The sequence below is a fragment of the Salvelinus alpinus genome, chromosome 6 (genome assembly GCF_045679555.1).
Source record: "Salvelinus alpinus chromosome 6, SLU_Salpinus.1, whole genome shotgun sequence".
Taxonomy (NCBI): domain Eukaryota; kingdom Metazoa; phylum Chordata; class Actinopteri; order Salmoniformes; family Salmonidae; genus Salvelinus; species Salvelinus alpinus.
The window spans coordinates 67777985-67800471 of NC_092091.1; the positions used below are offsets into that span (position 1 = coordinate 67777985).

Here is a 22487-nt window from a genome sequence, read left to right on the forward strand (position 1 = left end):
TCAACAAGCTCTTAACCAGCACCATTGAAACTAGTCAGACCAGATGTTACTCTGGACAGCAGCAGGGCGGCAGGTAGCCTAGTGGCTAAGAGCGCTTGGCTCGTAACTCAAAGGTCTCTGGTTCGAATCCCCAAGCCAACTAGGTGAAAAATCTGTCGACGTGCCCTTGAGGTAAGGCACTTAACCCTAATTGCTCCTGTAAATTGCTCTGGATAAGAGCATCTGTCAAATGTCCCCAGGGTCTTTTCATTAGGCACCAAACGGTAGAAAAAGTACTGAAACGGGAAGGGACTACCTGAGCGTGTCCAATAAGAAATGCTTAGCAAAAATGAACACAACCCAGGCCTGGGCTAACCTCTCGCTCTCTCTCTCCCCCAGTGTAACCTCACCCCATGGCCCTCTGTGTCCCCACAGGGTAACCTGAGCCCAGAGTGCTTTGTCATGTACCAGAGGGTCGCCCTCCTCTTTTGTCTGACCGCAACAGAGCAGCGCAACAACAACATGCTAATGTGTGCTGCTTGGGTTGGGCTGCTGTTCATGCTGCACAGGACCAGTTGTACACAGACGGAGTTAATTGCTCTGTGTATTGTTATCTGGAGGCTGTTTTTGGTTGTTCATGTTTTATGGTTGAATAAGCAGTGGTTATTAAATGTTGATATTTTAGGGCAGAGCTTCTTGTGGAGCATACTGTGTGGGGGCGGGGTCAAGCAGACCTCTTGAACCCTGCGCCGGCATGTTTACTTCATGACTGTAAGGAGTGTTAGGGTTTTTGGAGGGTTGTGCTATGAATGTAGGCCTATTAGAGTTTCAAAGGGTGTGTGTATGAACGTGCATTTCTCTGTGTGTTTGCGTTTCTGCCGTGCACGGCTGCGTGTGTGTGTGCGCGTGTGCGTGCCCGCGCGCCCATGTAAAGTTCCTCCTTCAGCCAGCCTGTTTATTTCTCCAGGGTCGGCTCTCCTGTTGACAGAATAGGACAGCAGGACGATGCTCTCTCTCCTCTTGGCTGTTCTTCCCACCCGGAGCTCTCTCTCCTCCTGGCTGTTCGTCCCTACCCGGAGCTTGGCCCGCTAACAAAGGGAACTCTGTGGATGGAAAAACAATTGAAGGGAGGGCGAAAAAAAACACACAGCATTGTTAATCCGGTTAAAATCTTAACCCTAAAAAACAACAACAAAGCTTTTAGTTTGCATTCCTCACAGGCTGTTGCTGGCTGTGCTTGGGTGAGGCTAGGGCTCTGATCTCCAAGAGGAGTTGTTTTTCTACTGGTGTGGTTTCCCCTCCTTGTTTGAAATTCCATGAATAGCATTTGTTTTCTGTTATGTCATCTTTTCTATCCAATTTCACTGTTCAATATTCAATACCTTTATCAAGTGTCCATTGATGGGCAGAGTCTATTTTGCTCCACAATGTTGCTCAATTAAAGCTGCAATCCGGGAATGAATCCTTCCAAAAAATTCAAGCTTAGCATAAGTGACTCAGCGAATCAGAGTTGGTGGATCATTGCAATTAGCCACAGTTTGTTTTCATCATGTGCATTTTAGCCCCGCTTATCCTCGAGTTTCATTGAACAAATTAACAACCTTATAAGTTTAAGCTACACAGTCTAGGTGAAAAGACATCTAGATGGGCCGGGCCTCATTTGTAAAAATAAAAGCATTAGAGAGCAGACTCCTGTTTAGGCATCTTAATTGGTTCTGTCTCGTTCCCTCTGACTGACTTTCGGATGGTAGTGCCTGACGATCATTGACACCCGGGATTTATTCTTAGTGCCTTTGTGCAACTAAAACTAAACCACTCCACATTGTCAACCCTATCCATCCCACAGTCTTAAGTCTGCCATAGAAATAGAATGGGTTTCTATTCTTTTTCTATGCTATATCCCATTGTCTGGGTCTTGTGCCCTGTGTTTAAACCCTAGCTGCCTTGGAAGCTCTGTGGCTGTGTACCAAATGGAACCCTAAGTTTGGCACTATATAGGGAATAGGGTGCCATTTCGGACGGAACCTGTGTCTCATAGACAGATGGAGGACAAATCCTATTGTAAAATCCTAATTGCCTGTGGCCCTTTTTAGAGTGGTTGGTTGTGCTCTTCCACAGTCGGGATACTAGACCTAACCAGACCAAACTATGTCTGTCTGTGGTGAGTGTGGGCTCTGGGTGTTCCAGACACATAGTTCTGGCTTGTCTGTCCTAGTGGGGCTCAGAGGAGAGAGATTGAGAGGCTGTAGAGGGAGGGAGAGGGATGGATTGGGATATAAGAAGAGGGGGAGAGTGGGTCAATTTTGAACACAGGCCTGTCCTTGTGTGGCTTACAGGACCAGAGGAAAGAGCGATGGAGAGAGAGAGCGGGAGGGATAGCTAGAGGGAGGGTTAGAGAGAAGCACACAGAGAGGCCAGGGTGGAAAAACAAAGCCCCTGTCCAGCCTCTGGTCAGCCAGGAATGGAGCCATATGAGCGAACACAGTGACCTTTCTCTCTCGGTCCGTCTCTCTCTGTCCCTCTTTCTCTCTCTCGCTCTTCTCTGGTCCCCTGAGCCATTCTAGGCCATGCCCAAAAATATGGGTTGTTGTGAAGTCTTCAGGGGTTTGATAAGCTTTTCAAGGGGGAGTGAGGGAGGTTTTATGGGTGTCCTGGGGAATTTTTAAGTAAGGGATGATATGTGAACAGATCATCAACATTAAAATGTCTCCTGTCTCCCGTCTCTCTGCAGGCATGGAAGAAGCGGTGGTTTGTTCTCCGCAGCGGCCGTCTCTCGGGCGACCCAGACGTGCTGGAGTACTACAAGAATGATCACGCCAAGAAGCCCATCCGCGTGATCGACCTCAACCTGTGTGAACAGGTGAAACACTACTTATGCTACGGCTGATTAAGGCCCGGTGTTTGTTACTCTGGACCCTAGTTATGTAATACGTTTTTTGTCAGGTCACGTGATCAGGGAAAACGAATGGTCCTAGTAATGCTACTGTACCACTAGATAATACTGCTAAAAGACAGTTATAACAGTAATGACATTGACAGTGGCTTATAGCTGCTGTGGCTACAACAGATACTGCTACCCCTATTGTTTGTAATGCTACATGCTAATGCTAAGCCCTATTATGTGGTTGGTAATGCTACAGCTACATGCTAACGCTAACCCCCCCCCCCCCCCACACAGGTGGACGCAGGGCTCACGTTCAACAAGAAGGACCTGGAGCACAGCTTCATCTTCGACATCAAGACCATCGACCGCGTCTTCTACCTGGTGGCCGACACGGAGGACGACATGAACAAGTGGGTCCGCTACATCTGTGACATCTGCGGCTTCAACCCCACGGACGATGGTAATGATGATGCTACACACCCTCACACACACACGTACCACACACATCCCTGCGCAGGCACGCACACTCGCATGCGCACACACGAGAGGAACTCTGAGATGTGTCTATACAATGAGAAACGCAGAAATGCAACAGAACAGTAATATGAATGAGGAAACGGTAGTCTTTCCCCACACATATTATTCTCACATAATGATCATATCCTGGTGTAGTGTAGGTTTGGACACGGTGTGCCAAGTGGCCTTTGTTTCCAGCACAGGCTTAATGAGGCCTAATGAGCCGTGTCTTCAGGTGGGCTCACGTTACCACATGTTTCCCTGTACTGTTTAATTAAAGCATTGTGTGCCCCCCCCCCCCTTCCCCCCTAAGCTGAGCCCCACTGCCACTTTCTCTCCTTCTCTACCTTCATTGTTCCCCCTTTCTCAGTTGCTCTCTAGTTTGTTTTCTCTCGCGGTCTTTCTGTCACTCATTTGTTCTCCTTCTCATTTGTTCTCTCACATTCGTTACTTCGTTCGCACGTGCGCACTTACTCAGGGAAAAGCGAGTGGGTGGGGCCCACCAAACCAGAATTGTGGTTTATTTAGAGTTCCTCTTTCTACGTCCATTCCCACCGTCATCAGTGGGGGCCACATACAGGTGCCTCCGGACCTGAACTTCCCTCTCAGCTGACATGGGAGGTACTGTCGAGTTCAGGGCCTAAAATTACCTAAATTTTTTTATATAGAAAAATCTACCAGCCACTCAAAACGGATGAGCATGCTTTGTAATGTTTCTAAAACAATACATTTATTACTAGTAAGAAGTAATGTGGCATATTAATTTTATTTTTAACCAAAATATCACAGATGAGACAAAAATGTTCACCTGTCCCTTTAAGAGCGGGGGTTACTGTGGTAACGCGACTCCAGTCTTCATGTTTGTGCCTGTGAGATTGAGTCTGACAAGTAGAAGAGTTGTCTTGTCCTCTCTAGCTGTTGAAATTCAAACATAGAAAAACAACCTAGCTTGTGAACAAAACAATGTAAATGGCCAAGAAACACAAGGACAAAGTCTCACATCAGTAGACTTACATTTTTCTGTAAATTAGACCAACGTTTATGCCTGTGTGTAGTGCTTCTAAAAATGAATCTTTCACTCTTCAGGTGCGCACAGCCTCCAGCCCAGGCAGTGTTGCAATAGGCTGTATATGATTCGTAGTTCTTTGACTTTGTGCGATTCATTTACCAGCTATGAAACAAAACCAATGCCAAAATCTACCTGCATTTTGCAGCTGGTGCGTGTTAATTTTAGGCCGTGGTTGAGTTGCAGAAATGGACCCTATAATCTAAACTCACTATTGTAATGCATGTGGGTTTAATCAGAATGTTAGGGAACCATTTAGAGGCCCTAGTCGAGGAGAAATGTCCTGGACTATGATATCAGCAGTACCCACTACATCTACGACAACAAGGAGACCATGTCTCCAACAAGGTCAGCTTCACTCCTTCCTCTGTGTTGTGGCTGTATCCTACCCTCCCTGTTCTAGTGTAACGTCAACCACAACGTATCGCTTATCTATGGGGCCATTTGGGAATGTTGACTTTATTATGGTTTTAAGCAGCAAGTTTGTCTTAATACCCATGCAGATTTCTGTGGTCGAGCGGTGTGGCTCTCATATTGCAGAGGGGCCTTGGCTACTGCTCTCTGTGCCTCGCGAAGTCTCGTTCGCTGATCATACAGCACAAACAAAGAGGGGACAGTTCAGCCCACTCCCGCGCCCAGGCGAGGGGGCACCGTGGCTGGGGAAATGTCAGCGAGTGGAGGGGGCTGGAGCAGCAGGGCTGTAAACCAGCGGTGTGGGAGGGGGAGGTTAAGGAGGAAAGGGATTTTCCTGCTGCCTGGGTGAATCAGCACATAAGACAGAAAAACAAGGGGATGGAGAGAGTGAGTAATAGTGTATATAGTAGTGAGTGGAGTGAGAGTAGGAGGGGAGAGCGGGAGGGAGAGAACTGAAGAGGGGAATGGGGAGAAGAGACGGAGAGATGAAGGGATGCAATGTATAGGGAGTGATTGAGGGAGAGAAGGAGAGTGCACAGGATAAAGCAGGAGAATAGTGACTGATTGGGGCGCGATTGAGGGAGAGGGTGTACAAGAGAAAACAGTGGAGGAGAGGAAGAGCGGGATGGGACGAGAGGGAGAGTAAGGATTCAGAGAGCAGCTGTCATCTCAGGGTGCGCATCCTTGAGCACTTAGGGAGCCACTCAAAGACGGTGCGTGTGCGTACACTGAGAAGTGTAGGCGGGGAGTAATGCAGGCAGAGAGTAGGTTATGAATAGAGCCCAACCAAGCACAGTCTCCACACAGACCTACATGGAGAAGGACAAGGCAGAGACCTTGAGGAAATGCTGTCTGGCCGTGGTTGGGATTCAAAAGGCAAAACATAGATTTGGATAAAAATACAGCTCAGTATTAATGGTGTGAATAACATTGGCAGATACAATAGCTGTAGGAAGAAGGGAAGCATTTGGGTTTGTTATATTTCCCTCAGTAGATTCCATCAAACTGTAATGTACATGTAATGCTACATTTTCATGGTTGTATTTCTCATGCGTAATCATTGATTGTGAAGATTTGAAAGTCTAGTGAAAGTCAGTATTTGTGTGGTTCACAGATGTGTGTGAGAGAGAGTGCGCATGCATGCCTGTGTACGTACAATGTGTCCTTCAAGTCTGACTCATCATCTGTTTTGTACTGGATGTATCTTGCGGTATCTCAGTCATGTGTTCGGTATACAATTCCCGCTGCTCTGTAGTGCTTTTATAGAACGTTATACTGTTTTCTGTACACAAACAAGTCAGAAATCTAACCATACAAAACCTATAATATTATCACAACAGGACATGTATGTTTTGGAAATAACTGTTGTGCATGGAAGCGTTCTCAACAACATTGTCCTAACTCCGGTGTACAATGCACAGATGTTCTGACTTTCTCCCCTCTTCTCCCTCCCTCCCTCCCCCCTCTTTCTTCCCTACAGAAGCGGCAAAGGCTGCCCATCAGGCGGCCAGCGGTGGCTCTGTGGTGGACACGCCCCCTCACCCTGGCCTGGGGGGTCCTCCGGCCATGCTGACCAACGTGCCCCCTCCCTACCAGCCGGTCAGCGTGCGCCACCTGGACTCAGAGTCCAGCCTGGACGAACCCCAGGACTACCTGTGGCTGGTCAACTGTGAGAGCAAGAAGCCAGAGCCCAACAGGTGGGTGTGGGGTCCATGACAGTGCAGCGCTGCCATTGGTACAGAGTGGAGAGGTGTTGTGACATTTCCCTCTGTATTTCTCTGACATCTAATCTCCATCTGTCTCCTGTTAGAATGTACTTTAGGTTGGTGTCACTTGTTTTTTAAATCCTTTTTTTTTATTGTTTATTTTTTTATACAAAGTATGGTGTCTATAGCCTCCCCCCCCGCCCTCTCTTGCTCGATTCCCCCCCCCCCCCCCCCGGTTACTTTCCTCTTTTGTGTGCTTTAGTAGGTCTCTTGTCTCTATATGTTGTCCATATTTCAGTGCCTCTTCTCTCTTGTTGATGTGGTTCTCCTCCTCTCTCCTCCTCTCTGTGTGTGGTGGTGTAGCTCTGTGACCCCTCTACCCCCTACTCCTCTCCCCCAGGAGTACCTCCTCCTAGAGGAGTGTGAGAGCAAAGGGGCTCCTTCTCCTCCCCAGGTTAATCAGTGAGTCTGGAGCAGCCTGTCTAGTGTGGAGTGATACACACACACATACACACACTTGTGCACAAAGTCACACAGGTTCATAAACATGCACATATACAAGTAGACACACACATACACACACATTGTAAATGCACACAAAACTAGCCCAGCACTTACCTCTGGGATTGATGTGTTTGAGAAGTGATCATTGATCCAAAATGCAGCATCTGGCTGTTCTCACAGGGAAATGAGGAATGATCCAGAATAGCTTAATATGTCAATAGACCTTTGGCAAAGGACAGTGCAGTGTTTGACCCTGCATGTTGTGAAATGATCCACAGGATGAAACATGGATCATTATACTGAACCTCCAACTCAATAAGATCTGCTCAACAACATATCCAGTGGACCTCAATAGGAGTTATTGGTGGATCTGTTGATGTAACCCATATCACTAATCTATGTTGAAGTGTGTGTGAAATGTTCACACACCATTCAGCCTTCTGATGTTTAAATATCTGTGCCGTTGCCATAGAGCCCACGCCGAGTGTTCCAAGTCGACCTCGTCGGAGACGGACCTGAATGACAACGTCCCCGCCCACCGCACGCCAACCTCCACTAGCTCCTCCTCTAAGCACGCCAACGGCTTCTTCTCCTCTGTCCTGCCCCCTCACCCCTCCTCCGCCTCCTCCATCTATGACTCTCCGCCTTCCCGCGGAGGCGACCTCTCCTCCAGCCTCTACCACCTCCCCCGCTCCTACTCCCAGGACACTGTGCTCCTTCCCAAGTCGGCCTCCGCCTCCTCGCCCCCCGTCCCGGTCGACGGCGACGCCCCGGAGCTCTACGTCTTCAACGCGCCCTCGCGGAAGCCCTCCGTGGAGACTCAGATGAGGAACCTGTCGGTTAGCTACGATATTCCTCCCACACCAGGCAGTAACTGTACCTATCAGGTGCCTCGAGGTCCAGCGAGTGGTGGGTCTGAGGGTGGGGATGGGATGCCTCCGCCCCGGCCCCCCAAGCCGTCCCTCAGCTCCCTGACCCCGGGGCACCCGCCGCCCCCCGCGGAGCGCTCGCCCACGGACACGTACTGTGTGCCGCGCTCCATGTCGGAGACGGACGGGAACTACTGCGTGCCCACCAGCGCCGGGAACAAGGCCCTGAGGAGCAACACCATCGGCACCATGGACTCATCACGCCTCAGGAAAGGTATGTCTCATTGATTGATCTTGATTCATTGTTCCTGATTTATTAGTCCTGTCAAGTAGATGAGAAACATATATAATTGATCACGAGCATTCCATTTCACTCTCACTTTTTGCTAAGTGACAGGGTACCACATCCTTTCACTAATCATGAGGCTAAGTGATATATGTGTGCATCATTATAAAGGCTAAATACACTAGCTAGCAACGACAGGATGTTCATAACACATGGCTGGTGTGTACTGTTGTCAGCCAACACTATCATCTGCAGCGCAAAGCAAGTGTCTAATCCTCCAGGATAATTATCTTGACGCGACAGATGTGTTTTTGAATGGCTAATTACAAATACTTTTTCACAGCTGAAGACTGCCTTGCCTCCAAGGACATCTGGTGTAGCTGTATTAGTGGTGTTCGGTTACCATGCAGACAGACAACACGTACTTCAGAGTTTAGGAGAAAGCAGTTTGGTGCCTCAGTCCCAACCTCTATGTACAGTCGATGCTCCCAACCCATTTTTTCTACTAGCAATAGAGAAACAACACTGAGGCCCTCTCCTCATCACCCCCTCTGGTGGTGGCCTCTGGTAATAACCCCTGCCCTCCCCTCCCCAAAAATATATAATAATATTTTTCTTGTTAAAGGACAATCATTTACACAACCAAAAAAGCATCGGAGGTTAAAGTTCAAGATAAAACATTATGCCTAGCTACATCCGGTCCAAGTCTGTTCCTATCATTTAACATGAAACAGGTCTGTTAAACTAACACAAGGACATTTTGCAATTGTCCCGGGATTCCCAGTTTGTCTAGTCGTTTGTGTACCAGAGAAGGCTTTGCTTGCCTTGGCTTTAGAGTACGGCGATCTTCCAAGTCCTATCATCCTGTTGGTCTGAACTCCTTCTGAAATCCATTAGTGTGAAGTTACACATGATGACCAGAGCAAGAACGGCAACTATAGTCCAGCTGCCTTGAGATGACAGACAGACTTCGCATATCCCCGTTCAACACTTACTGTGGTTCCAATGGTGCATTTGTATTCCCTTATTATTTAGTATTTAACACCATTTTGATTCATACTGCTGTAAGCCCTACCTAGACTACTATACTGTAGGTATGTTGTGTTTACACTGGTTTTAAATGTTCTGTCATGTTTGTTGCAGATGTGAGCTCCCAGGACTGTTACGATATCCCTAGGACGTTTCCCTCTGACAAGAGCTGCTCGTTTGACTTCAACGAAAGCTTCAACAGCTACTTGGTCAGTCTTTACACGACCTGCTCCTGAATCAGTTTTAAACTATCAATGTAAAGGACCTCTCACATTGATGCTGATCCTTCCAAGTATTGGACTATTATGACTATGGAGTTTTGAAGTGTACTAACGTGCAGATTGAGATAAGGGAAGCTTGCATGCTCTTACTACTTTTCGTGTGTGTGTGTGTGTTCTTGTCTTGTGTCTGTCTATGTCCTCATGTAGCCTGCCTGTCTCTCTGCCCCCCCTCCACTCCAGAAAAACAAAGGCATGATGCCAGTGGGCAGCCAGTCCATGGAGGAAGTTGACCAGAACTACGTACCCATGAACGCCAACTCCCCGTCCCACCACCGCTCCGGCAGCCTGTCGGGCTGTGAACCCATCATGGAACCCAACTATGTCCCCATGACCCCGGGCCCGGGCACCTTAGAGTTCTCCCTGGGCAAGCAGGTTCCCCCGCCGGCCCACATGGGGTTTCGCTCAAGCCCCAATACCCCACCCCGCAGGACCATGCTCATCAGCGATTGTCAGCCCCCGCCCGTGGACCGCAACCTCAAACCGGACCGCAAAGGTGAGGGAGGAGAGGGGGGCAGGGAGGATGGGTGGATGGCTGGGGGGGTGAAGGGGTGTGGCTGTGAAGTGGAATGGGGGTGTAAAGCGGTGTGTCTTTGAATGAGAGAGAATATTGGTACGTTTGTCTTTATCTGCTGTTGCATCAACGTTTTCACAACTGCTCGTCTCTCTACATCCTGGCATTCAACTCTAACTCACACACATTTACATGTGCTGGCTCATGGTTATGAAAGGCAGATTACCATTGCATTATTTTGAATTATAAACTGGGTGGTTCGAGCCCTGAATACTGATTGGCTAAAAGCCGTGGTATATCAGACCGTATATCACGGCTAAGGGCTGTATCCAGGCACTCTGCATTGCGTCGTGCTTAAGAACAGCCCTTAGGTGCCCCCGAGGTGCCTTATTGCTTAAGTACAACACTTCAGAAAGTGTCACTATACAATTCCTGTATGGCATCAGACAGGAGTGCAGATTGTTGTGGCTCACCATTTGCTACTCTCCTCAATGTAGGCAGTGTTCTAGACCTCTCTCCTCAATGTAGGCAGTGTTCTAGACCTCTCCTCAATGTAGGCAGTGTTCTAGACCTCTCCTCAATGTAGGCAGTGTTCTAGACCTCTCCTCAATGTAGGCAGTGTTCTAAACCTCTCTCCTCAATGTAGGCAGTGTTCTAGACCTCTCTCCTCAATGCAGGCAGTGTTCTAGACCTCTCTCCTCAATGTAGGCAGTGTTCTAGACCTCTCCTCAATGTAGGCAGTGTTCTAGACCTCTCTCCTCAATGTAGGCAGTGTTCTAGACCTCTCTCCTCAATGTAGGCAGTGTTCTAGACCTCTCTCCTCAATGTAGGCAGTGTTCTAGACCTCTCTCCTCAATGTAGGCAGTGTTCTAGACCTCTCTCCTCAATGTAGGCAGGGTTCTAGACCTCTCTCCTCAATGTAGGCAGGGTTCTAGACCTCTCTCCTCAATGTAGGCAGGGTTCTAGACCTCTCTCCTCAATGTAGGCAGGGTTCTAGACAAAGCCTCCTCCACCCTCCTCTCAGCCTTCTCTTTTAGGTTAGCCTGCTCTCCTCCTCATTTTCTATCCCCCTCACCCCATTCAAAGGGACTTTTGTCCCTGATTTCAGGGGGCCCTCTCTGGGGCTTTGGGGGGGTGACCGGCCTGGGCCACCATCACCATGGAGCGCCCGGAGCCCAGAGCGGTCACCTCTGTCCCCATTGTCGTGCCCCCCCCCCCCTCTGAAAGGGCCTCTTTGATGGATCAACAACCCCCTCCTGACCCACCAGGGGACATTTCAATCTCGAGCGGGAAGGATTTGAATATCCCACAGGGGAGGCAGACCCGAAGCAGAGGTCATTACCAGTCACTGTCAATGGTAGAGATCCTGAAGTCAGTCCCTCTCTATTCACGGCTTAGAGCTGTAACTTTCAGATCAATGACTCTTGGTTATTTTCTTTCCAGTGTCTTCCATGGTGTCATCATGGGGTGCTGAATGTGAGTGGTTCAGTGCAAGGACATGTTAGACTGGAATGTTACTGTAGTCACGGGGTCCTTATTACGGCGACTAAGGGATAGGCATACAGTTACTTTTTTTTAAACTTGAGTTTTCATAACCATGGGCCATCACCGTAAACTTCCATCTCAATGCATTCTCTGTCCTCACCTAACCACCACTGCTATCCACCTGCTGAGTTTGGGACCACTGTTGTCCAGCCTGTGTGTTCTTGTAGGGCTGTTGTGTTCTGTTGGTTTCAGGGTTAATCTCTCTAGCCTTCCCTCTGGCTCGCTGGCTCTGGTACAAATCCCAAATCAAATCGACCGCTAGACCCTATGCACTTGGTGGAAGTTTGACCATATTGCTTTAACAAATCAATTCCTCTCAGATCTCCACAATCGAATAGGGTCCAGGGGTCAATTTGGGATTGGGCCTCTCTTGCTTGGTTTGGTCCTGTAGACGCGGGCTTGTGAGGCTGAAGCATCTGTGGTCGATGCCAACAAGTAGCTTCATTCATTCACTTTCCTTATGGCTCTGTTTATGGGGTCAATTATAAATGTCTGCCATGGTTTTATCTGGGGTATGCTGTGTTTTCTGGCTATAGTGAGGGTTATACATAAGGTTATACCGTCTGCTGGTGTACAGATAAATGTGCGCTTTTATTGCCTGCTGTTGTGGATGTGTTGTTGCACTCATAGTGACTCGCCTCTCAGTGGGTCTTCCACACTCATACTGGTGCGTGTTGTTGTCAAGTCTCTGTTGAGGCCAGCCATGTTCCAGGGTTGTGCCTAGAGGGAGTACAGCTACGACCGGAAGTTCGTTTTTCAAAGCTGGTTCGGAGAATTGACCCAGCAGGTTAGGAGACATAGGTGAAGGTTAGGAAAAGGGTTAGGGTTAGAGAAAATGCTCTCCTAACCTGCTATGAAAAGTCACTTCCGGTCGTAGCCGTACTCCCTCTAGTCACAACCATGTTGCGTGGAGTGAGGTGCATGATGGGAAATGTTAGCGTCCGCTGTTGCCATGGCGATGGCCCTGTCTATACTGTGTATACACCAATAGGGACGAAGCAATGGTATGGTGGAAGTAGTGTGTTGTCTCTCAACAAAGTCTGTTGATCTGTCGGCTTTGCATGGCAGGGTTTTATTAAAATAGGGGTTACAATGATGTCATCGTTTTATCAATGATGGTAATGTGAAAAGTCTTCTTTTTTAACCAATCAGGTCAGAGTCCTAAAATAATAAGAGCAAAGGGGGTTGGTTTAGAGCGAACCGACTCTCAGACCGTAGGGGAGTTCCCAAGACGACGCAAGGGTAGGTACTACCAAACAACGACGCCTGCAACTTGGTTCTGAATACTCATCTCTCATTCTCTCCGAACGTGTCTGAACTCAACGCATGCCTCTGAATGTTCTCCTGTGACCTGTGACATCACGTGGTATCCTGTCTCATCCAATCAACTAACTCCTGGACCAGCGGGCCCCTCTTCTGTTCAGTTGTCGTTTCTGATTCCACATTTTGTTCTCATAACACGTTTTTGAACCGCAACAACACCCTAGAGATATTATCCTCCAGGCTTCTTCAGGAAATGGTGGAAAGATCATATCTCAGGAATGTTATTGTTGTCCAGTGGAAGATCTCCAGTACATAGGAGCACGTTGTCAGTGTACGAGTGTACCGCACCACCAACCAAATCTCAAGCCCACATATTCAAAGTAATCAATAGCGTTAATGTATTACACCAGTACAGTAATTGATTATTAGGTTACTGACACACACAAACACACCAGTGATGGACTGTTCTAACCAACTACCTCCTGTATTTTTAACACTTTTTGGCATGCTCCTGTTTCAACATGTAATTCTATCATGTGCTCTTTATTGTATTTGTAATGGAAGAAAGTTTATTGCTCAGGTACGATAAATGATATTTTCCCTTTATGTTCTGTTCAGAATTGTGTGTGTGTGTATATATCTCTGGTTTGCATGAAGGGTGTTTAGTGCTGTACTGTAGGCTGAGCAGTGTTAGCGCTGCTGTTCTGTAGACTGCAGCACCAGATGGTGTTTTCTAGCCAGACTGAGGGAGCTATGCTGAATGTGTTTCTATAGCACCCGGGTTGCCAGACTGGGCTCTGTTACGTTAACCATGCGGGAACGGTTGGCTGTGGACACTCAATGTGGACGTGCTCTATAAACCTATAACCAATTGATTACATTTTTGTATTACACTCAACTTCTCATATTGGAATCTAGCCTACAGTTTGAGTCTTGCAAGGAGGTATTGTGGCTTTTAGGGACCTCTGTTGGCCAAATGAAAGCCTACCTCCCCACCACCTTTTGTATGGTGGAATGTATTGTGTTGCAATGATGGTACGTGATGAGAGAGATTGACGGGGGTGTTTGCCCCTCCCCTCTACAGCCAAGCCCGCCCCTTTGGAGATCAAGCCCCTACCTGAGTGGGAGGAGTCATCGGCGCCCGTCCGCTCGCCTGTCACCAGGTCTTTTGCTCGGGAGTAAGTGTCTTACCCCTTGACCTTTCACCTCTTCAGCAGCTCAGGGTCAAAGTGGCCCTTAGGCACAGATCTAGGATTATTGTCGCACACCGCATCCTAACCATTTGGGAGTAAAACATAAAGCTGACCTTAGGTCAGTGTCAACTTAGTTGAATTCCTTTCTACTGCATGTGACTATAGGTTTGTTATTCTATCAGAACACTAACCCTCCACGCATGACTTTAGTCACCTCATAACATGTCAAAGTAGTCATGTCTTAGAAATGAGCTTTTTTGTCTTTTTCCAGTGAGTCATTTTTAATCTGCAGGGAACTCTGCAGGCACTGCTGCTATTTGTGTGTGTGTATCGACGGTGTGTTCATCAGTGTGTGTGTGATGCTGCTCAGTCCCTCCAGGTTCCCCATGCCCCCCAGGCCTCCCTCGGTGCATAGCACCGCCTCCAGCACCGACTCCGAGGACTGTGATGAGAATTATGTAGCCATGGTCTCTAAGGCAGACGAACTAGTATGTAACACACGTCCTCAACTACTCTCTTCTAAAATATTCATGTTAAATCATACAATGATTTATGTACATTTTCTATAAAAAAACTTGTCACATTAATAAGCTAATGTTCCACATACAGTCAGTAGCCAATGAATGTATTACAATTCAATTATATATATTTTTTATTCATGGTAAAGTGCACCATTTGCAATGTAATTTGTCTGATGGCATATCTTAGTGGGCTGAATATCCATAGAACATCAGTATGCAGAATAATTTAAATACACTACATGACCAAAGGTATGTGGACACCTGCTCTTCCAACGTCTCATTCCAAAATCATGGGCATTAATATGGAGTTGGTCCCCCTCTGCTGCTATAACAGCATCCACTCTTCTGGGAAGGTTTTCCACTAGATGTTGGAACATTGCTGCGGGGACTTGCTTCCATTCAGCCACAAGCATTAGTGAGGTTGGGCACTGATGTTGGACGATTAGGCCTGGCTCGCAGTCGGTGTTCCAATTCATCCGAAAGGTGTTCGATGGGGTTGAGGTCAGGGCTCTGTGCAGGCCAGTCAAGTTCTTCCACACAGATCTCGAGACACCGTTTCTGTATGGACCTCGCTTTGTGCACAGGTGCATTGCCATGCTGAAACAGGAAAGGGCCTTCCCCAAACTGTTGCCACAAAGTTGGAAGTACAGAATGGTCTAGAATTTCATTGTATGCTTTAGCATTAAGATTTCCCATCACTGGAACTAATGGGCCTAGCCAGAACCATGAAAAACAGCCCCAGACCATTATTCCTCCTCCACCAAACTTTACAGTTGGCACTATGCATTGGGGCAGGTAGCGTTCTCCTTGCATCCGCCAAACGCAGATTTGTCCATTGGACTGCCAGATGGTGAAGCGTGATTCATCACTCCAGAGAATGTGTTACCACTGCTCCAGAGTCCAATGGCGGCAAGCTTTACACCACTCCAACCCACGCTTGGCATTGTGCATGGTGACCTTAGGCTTGTGTGCAGCTGCTCGGCCATGGAAACACATTTCATGAAACTCCAGACGAACAGGTCTTGTGCTGACCTTGCTTCCGGAGGCAGTTTGGAACTCGGTAGTGAGTGTTGCAATCGAGGACAGATGTTTTTATACGCCCTACGCACTTCAGCACTCGGCGGTCCCGTTCTGTGAGCTTGTGTGGCCTACCACTTCGTGGCTGAGCCGTTGGTGCTCCTAGACGTTTCCACAGCACTTACAGTTAACCGGGGCAGCTCTAGCAGGGCAGACATTTTATGAACTGACTTGTTGGAAATGTAGCATCCTATGATGGTACCATGTTGAAAGTCACAGAGCTCGTCAGTCAGGCCATTCTACTGCCAATGTTTGTCTATGGAGATAGCGTGGCTGTATGCTTGATTTTATACACATGTCAGCAACGGGTGTGGCTGAAATAGCCGAATCCACTAATTTGAAGTGTGTCCACATACTTTTGTGTATATAGTGTAGTTTGACTTCACTTCAAAACATACTACTGTTTTTTGTTAGTGTGGTGATATTGAAATGATGAGTCGACGTTTCTCGTTTCTAATTTCCCATGTTAGTATAGTATACCTAGTAAAAGTCATAGTCCGTTATCATCCTCCTCGGCCTACCAAACCTCATCTTTTATGGAGAAATCGATGGTTGCCACAGAAGGACTCCTCTTCAACACTTCTATTTTCTTCACCTCTTCTTTCCCCCTCCATCACTTGTCATCCTGCTTTTTTGTCTTTTTTGTTTGCGCGTTCACTCTTTTCCCCTGCAGGTATTCAGTCCATCTGGTGGACATCTCCTTCCCCCTGCAGGTATTCAGTCCATCTGGTGGACATCTCCTTCCCCCTGTAGGCATTCAGTCCATCTGATGGACATCTCCTTCCCCCTGCAGGTATTCAGTCCATCTGGTGGACATCTCCTTCCCCCTGTAGGCATTCAGTCCATCTGATGGACATCTCCTTCCCCCTGCAGGTATTCAGTCCATCTGGTGGACATCTCCTTCCCCCTGCAGGCATTCAGTCCATCTGATGGACATCTCCTTCCCCCTGCAGGTATTCAGTCCATCTGGTGGACATCTCCTTCCCCCTGTAGGCATTCAGTCCATCTGATGGACATCTCCTTCCCCCTGCAGGTATTCAGTCCATCTGATGGACATCTCCTTCCCCCTGCAGGTATTCAGTCCATCTGATGGACATCTCCTTCCCCCTGCAGGTATTCAGTCCATCTGGTGGTGGACATCTCCTTCCCCCTGCAGGTATTCAGTCCATCTGGTGGTGGACATCTCCTTCCCCCTGCAGGTATTCAGTCCATCTGGTGGTGGACATCTCCTTCCCCCTGCAGGTATTCAGTCCATCTGGTGGTGGACATCTCCTTCCCCCTGCAGGTATTCAGTCCATCTGGTGGTGGACATCTCCTTCCCCCTGCAGGTATTCAGTCCATCTGGTGGTGGACATCTCCTTCCCCCTGCAGGTATTCAGTCCATCTGGTGGTGGACATCTCCTTCCCCCTGCAGGTATTCAGTCCATCTGGTGGTGGACATCTCCTTCCCCCTGCAGGTATTCAGTCCATCTGGTGGTGGACATCTCCTTCCCCCTGCAGGTATTCAGTCCATCTGGTGGTGGACATCTCCTTCCCCCTGCAGGTATTCAGTCCATCTGGTGGTGGACATCTCCTTCCCCCTGCAGGTATTCAGTCCATCTGGTGGTGGACATCTCCTTCCCCCTGCAGGTATTCAGTCCATCTGGTGGTGGACATCTGTTTTGCTTCTTCTATTCTTCTAACTTGTGTTTTTCTTCCATCAGTTCTCAAGGACTCTTTTTGTTGACTGGTCAGATAAAAATGATTTTCCCTGGCTCAGGCTCCATGATCTGGTGGTGTAGGCAGGTGAACTTGACCAGGGTTTGATTTCTGTCTCCACCTTTCCCACTTTGTCTCCCAATTTGTCTCACCGCTGTTTCGTCTTCTCGCTGTTTCTAATGTCTGAATACAGCAAAAATGTCCTAAATAAAACATTTTTTGAAATAAATATATATTTTCCCATATTTTCCCGGTGGGAGTCATAAATTGAACAGCACAATCACTGTTTAACGTTGTTCCGTTCTCTCCTAAAGGAAATTATCTTAACTATACTAAATTGACTGGTTAACTTCACCAACAACAAAATGGGTAATTTCCTGTATAGTATGTCTGCTTGATTGTTTGTTTTCCAGGTCTTTATGACCTTTTTATTGATGTGTTTTCCCTTATCGTTTCTTCGCCTTTACCTAATGTTTACTTCCTGTTGCTTTTTTCACTCATATTTTTTCCTAGTCCCTCTCTTCTTCCTCCCCCTCTCAGTACATCCTGTGTTATTGTTTGACCTCTGACCTTTCCCTGCTGTCTCTGTAGAGAGGAGTCCTTCTACTGCACTGTCCCCATCACCCCTGTTAAGAGGGAGATGGAGGGCCTTGACACCGTAGAGGAGGTGAGACGGGTTGCCAAGTGTGGTTAGACAAGCTGCCTGGGTTGCCAGTTTGGAGCCTAACCGGAGATGCCCATAGAGCCTATGCTCTCACTGCATGGCGTGGGTTGTGGTGTAATTTCCCCCCAAAACCCACTAAGATTTCAGACACCGTCTGCAGTGGTAGTGTATATGCTGACGTGACTTGAGGTTTGCGTAATACCTTAATGTATGTTTAATAGTAGACCGTTCTAGTTCTGTCTCCATTGTAGCTGTACTACCACTCCTCTTGCCCACTCCTAGTGTAGCACTAACATTTAATCATGCCCTGTGAGTGTCATCATCCCCCTATCTCCACTGTAACATGGTATCTCCCTTGCTTAGAACATGAAGCTGGGTGCGTCCATGACGGCGGACGGGGGGAGCAGCCCAATGGTGAAGCCCAAGGGAGACAAGCAGGTGGAGTACCTGGACCTAGACCTGGACCCCGGCAAGTCTACCCCACCACGGAAGGTGAGACCTCTTTCACACACACTCATTCACACACACACTCACTCACTCACATACTCACTTTCTCACTCACATACTCACTCACTCACATACTCACTCACTACTCACTCACTCACTCACTCACATACTCACTCACATACTCACTCACTTTCTCACTCACATACTCACTCACATACTCACTCACATACTCACTCACATACTCACTCACTTTCTCACTCACTTTCTCACTCACATACTCACTCACATACTCACTCACACTCACTCACATACTCACTCACTCACATACTCACTCACTCACATACTCACTCACTCACTCACTCACATACTCACTCACATTCACACACACACACACACACACACACACACACACACACACACACACACACACACACACACACACACACACACACACACACACACACACACACACACACACACACACACACACACACACTCGCTCGCTCACACACACAAACTATTGAAACTGACCTGTGTGTGTTCCTCTCCAGAAGAAGAGTAATGGGATTGGTCTGGCGGTGTCAGATGAGCGGGTGGACTATGTGGTGGTGGACCAGCAGCGGACGCAGGCCCTCAAGAGCACCCGGGAGGCCTGGAACGACGGACGCCAGTCCACAGAGACAGACACCTCCACCAAAGGGCCCAAGTGACCCCCAGCTCACCCAGCTACAGCCCCACGCTGCTGGGCCGCAGACATTACTCCAAGCCCAGGCTCGGGCCCCGGCCTTCACCTCCTCCACTTCCTCCAGACTCCTAGTGCCGAAGTGAAGGGGCCGGCGGACCTCCAGGGCCACTGAACTGTCTTTAGTTTACACTGCCATCAGTCAGTCTGAGGACAGAACAGCGACAGCACAGCGCCCCTCTGTGGCAGACAGGGGTATGTGCCAGGAATAAGCTGAATGCAGTATGGATGCAAGTAGGTTTGATTGATGCAGTCCTCACCTGCCTGATATGGGGACTCTGTAAAGACATTACCACATCCACAAAGACTTGGAGTCTGGAACACTTACTGCCACTTATGGTGGATTTCAGTTGATATTTTTCCTCTAGTTGGTTGGAGAATGACCAGGAGAAGACTTAAAGACATTTCCTTTATGATTAAATCACAACACTGTGGGACACTGTCTGGAGTCTGTTTTGGGGGAGAATGAGTCATCTCTCTTTCAGAATGCTTAGTGTCTACTTAATACTTTACTGCCAAGGTTGCCTAGTTTTGCTGGTAGGAAATTGGGCCATTTTTCTCTTGTACAGGTCTAATATTATCCAAAACATTGTAAGAGAGAGAACCAGGTTTTCTTAGTGAAAGACTTGTTGTGAATGCAAGAAAATAGAATACAAGTAAGTTTTTCTGAAAGGCAACTGACCAAGTGCTCAATCAAAGGTTTGGATTCACTGAAACAACGTCATTTAATCGACTGAGAAATGATTCAAATCCTCGTTTAGTTTTTAGTGGAAGAGGAAACGGCTTGACATTTGCAAAACAAAAAGACTGTACAAAGTGTTATGTATATAAACAGAAAGTGTCCTTTATTCAACACTATATACGATGTGTGGTAATTCTGCAGGGTGGAATTCTATACGACTCTCCGAGATGGTATCGGGACATGTGATATGAAATGACAGAATCAACTGTGACAGCTTTTAACGGGAAGCTCCCCGACACTTTCTGTGAGTTATGCAAAGGTGTCAAACGTAGGTTTATAGAAGAGAGAAATCAGGTACTCATTGAAATACTAATAACAGCTATTTCCATTTCTAATTTATTTTGAGTTATCTCAACGATAGATGTCCAAGTAATAATCTATAAACCAACAGATTTGATGCTATAGAGCAAAGTGCTGTTGAAAATGCCTTCTCAACGAGCGCCAGTCAATTTGTTTCAGGAGTTTATTATTGTGATGGCGTGTCGATTTCATTTATCTCTTAGGTTTTAATTTATTTCAAAAGGATTTACACACACACACCTTCTGGGATCTGATGTATGTATGTATGTATGCCTTATGATCTACTTTACTTGATGTGTCTTTGTAAATAGTGAGAATTTGTGATGTTTTACCTAAAAAGAAAATACTTCAGAATCGTAGTGTTTTTTTCATGACGACTATTGGCTTTACTAACTTTCCAGGGATCCTATTGAGTGTCTGAGTAGGAGTGCAGACGCCGGTTACCCGAAAGCATCTTAAGGCTAAATTCATTGTTAGAACCATAGGATCCTACGGTTCTAATGATGATGGGAACCTGGCCCTGGTTTAGGATCAGGTCTCCACTGTTCATGTAATCTTAGTCATTGTAAAAGGCAAAACAACTGATTCTAGATCAGCACACTTACGCTGAGATGCTTCATGAACACAGGCCCATTTCTCTCAAGTCCTAAGCATGTTTTACCAGGAGAATTAGTCTTTGCTGTATATATTTGCACCAACTATTCCAGCATGTATCATTTGAATTGAAGAACTGTGCCTGTACTGTCATTTCCATACTACTTAATTCTCACCATCCCATTGCAGCTTTGTCTCGAGACCAACTGCAAAACGTTGATGCTTTACCTTTTTTTTTTATGAATCAAAAGAGAAACATTTCCATTTGAAAGTAAACTAAATAAAACAACCTTTTTTGAGTCTGATTGTCACCTACACCCTACAGTATGTCACTTATGTAAAAAAAAAATGTTGGCGTACTATAGGGAGGAAAACAATGACAGAGAAAAGATAAATGAAAAGAACAAAGGCCAGGAAGTCCCACCCACTGAGGCTGGTGGGAGGAGCTGGAGGACATGCTCATTATAATGACTGGAATGAAAAAATTGGAATGGAGTCTAACATGGTTTGTGTTTGACCATCTATTCCAGCCATTACAATGAGCCCGTCCTCCTGTAGCTCCTCACACCAGCCTACTCTGGACCACAGACATTTCTATAGAGGAATGAGAAATGCACTACAGTGATGTGCTGTACTAAATTGTGCCATTCTGTTTCAGGAAGTGTCCATCACTTCCCCAATCAATGATTACCTCACCTGTTCACTATTCTCTCATTTTAATTTGATAGCTCTCCATTTAGCCACCAAGGAAAAAAACTCTTCAACATGCAGTAATTTATATACAAATCTAATCTCTCACATTTCAGTAATTTTCCTTGAAGATTTGGAGCAACATGTAATCTGGATGAAAAGGCGACAGTTGTCAATGTATGGGAAGTGTGCTTGGACTGAGTGGGTAAGTGTCTGTAGAAAGATGAGAGAATTGATTGCACTTAGGGTTTTTGTACTACATTGGCTGCGTTAAGACAGGCAACCCAATTCAGAATTTTTTTCTTCACTAATTGGTCTTTTGACCAAACAGATCAGCTCTGAAAAAGATCTGATGTGATTGGTCAAAAGACTGACTAGTGAAGAAAAATCAGAATTGGATGCCTGTGTAAACGCACCCTTCTAGCCTTTACTCCTCTCGTGTCACTGTTTGACACAGTAGCTTGCAGAGAGACTTATGTGCACTAATAATTCATTAGCATGTTCCTGTCATTTTGACATTTAAATGGAAATCCAATTATTATAAAAGGACTGTAATCATAATTAGTCAAAAAATGTACTTGAGGAGCAGTGGAAACTATTCCAGTTTCTTCTATGATTAATCTTCAACACTTATTTTTTTTATAATTTCTTTGTATGTGCCTGATCCAATTTTTTTGCATATCCGATTCAAACAACCAAAAAGGACATGGAATCTGATATTTCAAGGTACATTTCAAACCACCACCGTATGTGGTTTGAAAATCAGATAAAAATCTGATTCCAGGCCATGCCTGATTTGCCCTCAAGTGGTTTTTAGACTTACCTGGCATATCTTGTTGCTTGCTAGCTGGTCTGTTCACAGTTTTACTGAAACGTGGTAGCTAACTAGCTAGCTTGTTAATTGTTTACAAACTAATTAGTGAATGTGCTAAACAGCTAGGTAGCTAGTTGATTGCTGTGGCTTGC

At 46.7% G+C, this 22487-nt stretch overlaps 1 protein-coding gene across 23 annotated transcripts in view; it reads left to right on the forward strand.

The window, feature by feature from the left end:
* gab1 (GRB2-associated binding protein 1) overlaps window positions 1–21121 on the forward strand; it is a 65668-nt gene extending 44547 nt beyond the window's left edge. For 10 of the 23 annotated variants that reach the window (XM_071407503.1, XM_071407504.1, XM_071407507.1 and 7 more), the window contains 12 exons: window positions 2711–2839; window positions 3158–3323; window positions 6340–6556; window positions 6929–7027; window positions 7542–8212; window positions 9368–9462; window positions 9682–10027; window positions 12743–12832; window positions 13938–14031; window positions 14417–14534; window positions 18370–18498; window positions 19005–21121. In XM_071407503.1, coding sequence (XP_071263604.1) covers window positions 2711–2839; window positions 3158–3323; window positions 6340–6556; window positions 6929–7027; window positions 7542–8212; window positions 9368–9462; window positions 9682–10027; window positions 12743–12832; window positions 13938–14031; window positions 14417–14534; window positions 18370–18498; window positions 19005–19163 — 2313 coding nt within the window. In that variant the 3' untranslated portion in view covers window positions 19164–21121. Of the gene's footprint in view, window positions 1–2710; window positions 2840–3157; window positions 3324–6339; window positions 6557–6928; window positions 7028–7541; window positions 8213–9367; window positions 9463–9681; window positions 10028–12742; window positions 12833–13937; window positions 14032–14416; window positions 14535–17933; window positions 18010–18369; window positions 18499–19004 lie in introns of those variants that run through there. The other 13 variants (XM_071407509.1, XM_071407511.1, XM_071407510.1 and 10 more) reach the window with 13 other exon arrangements.
* Window positions 21122–22487: the final 1366 nt, after the last annotated feature.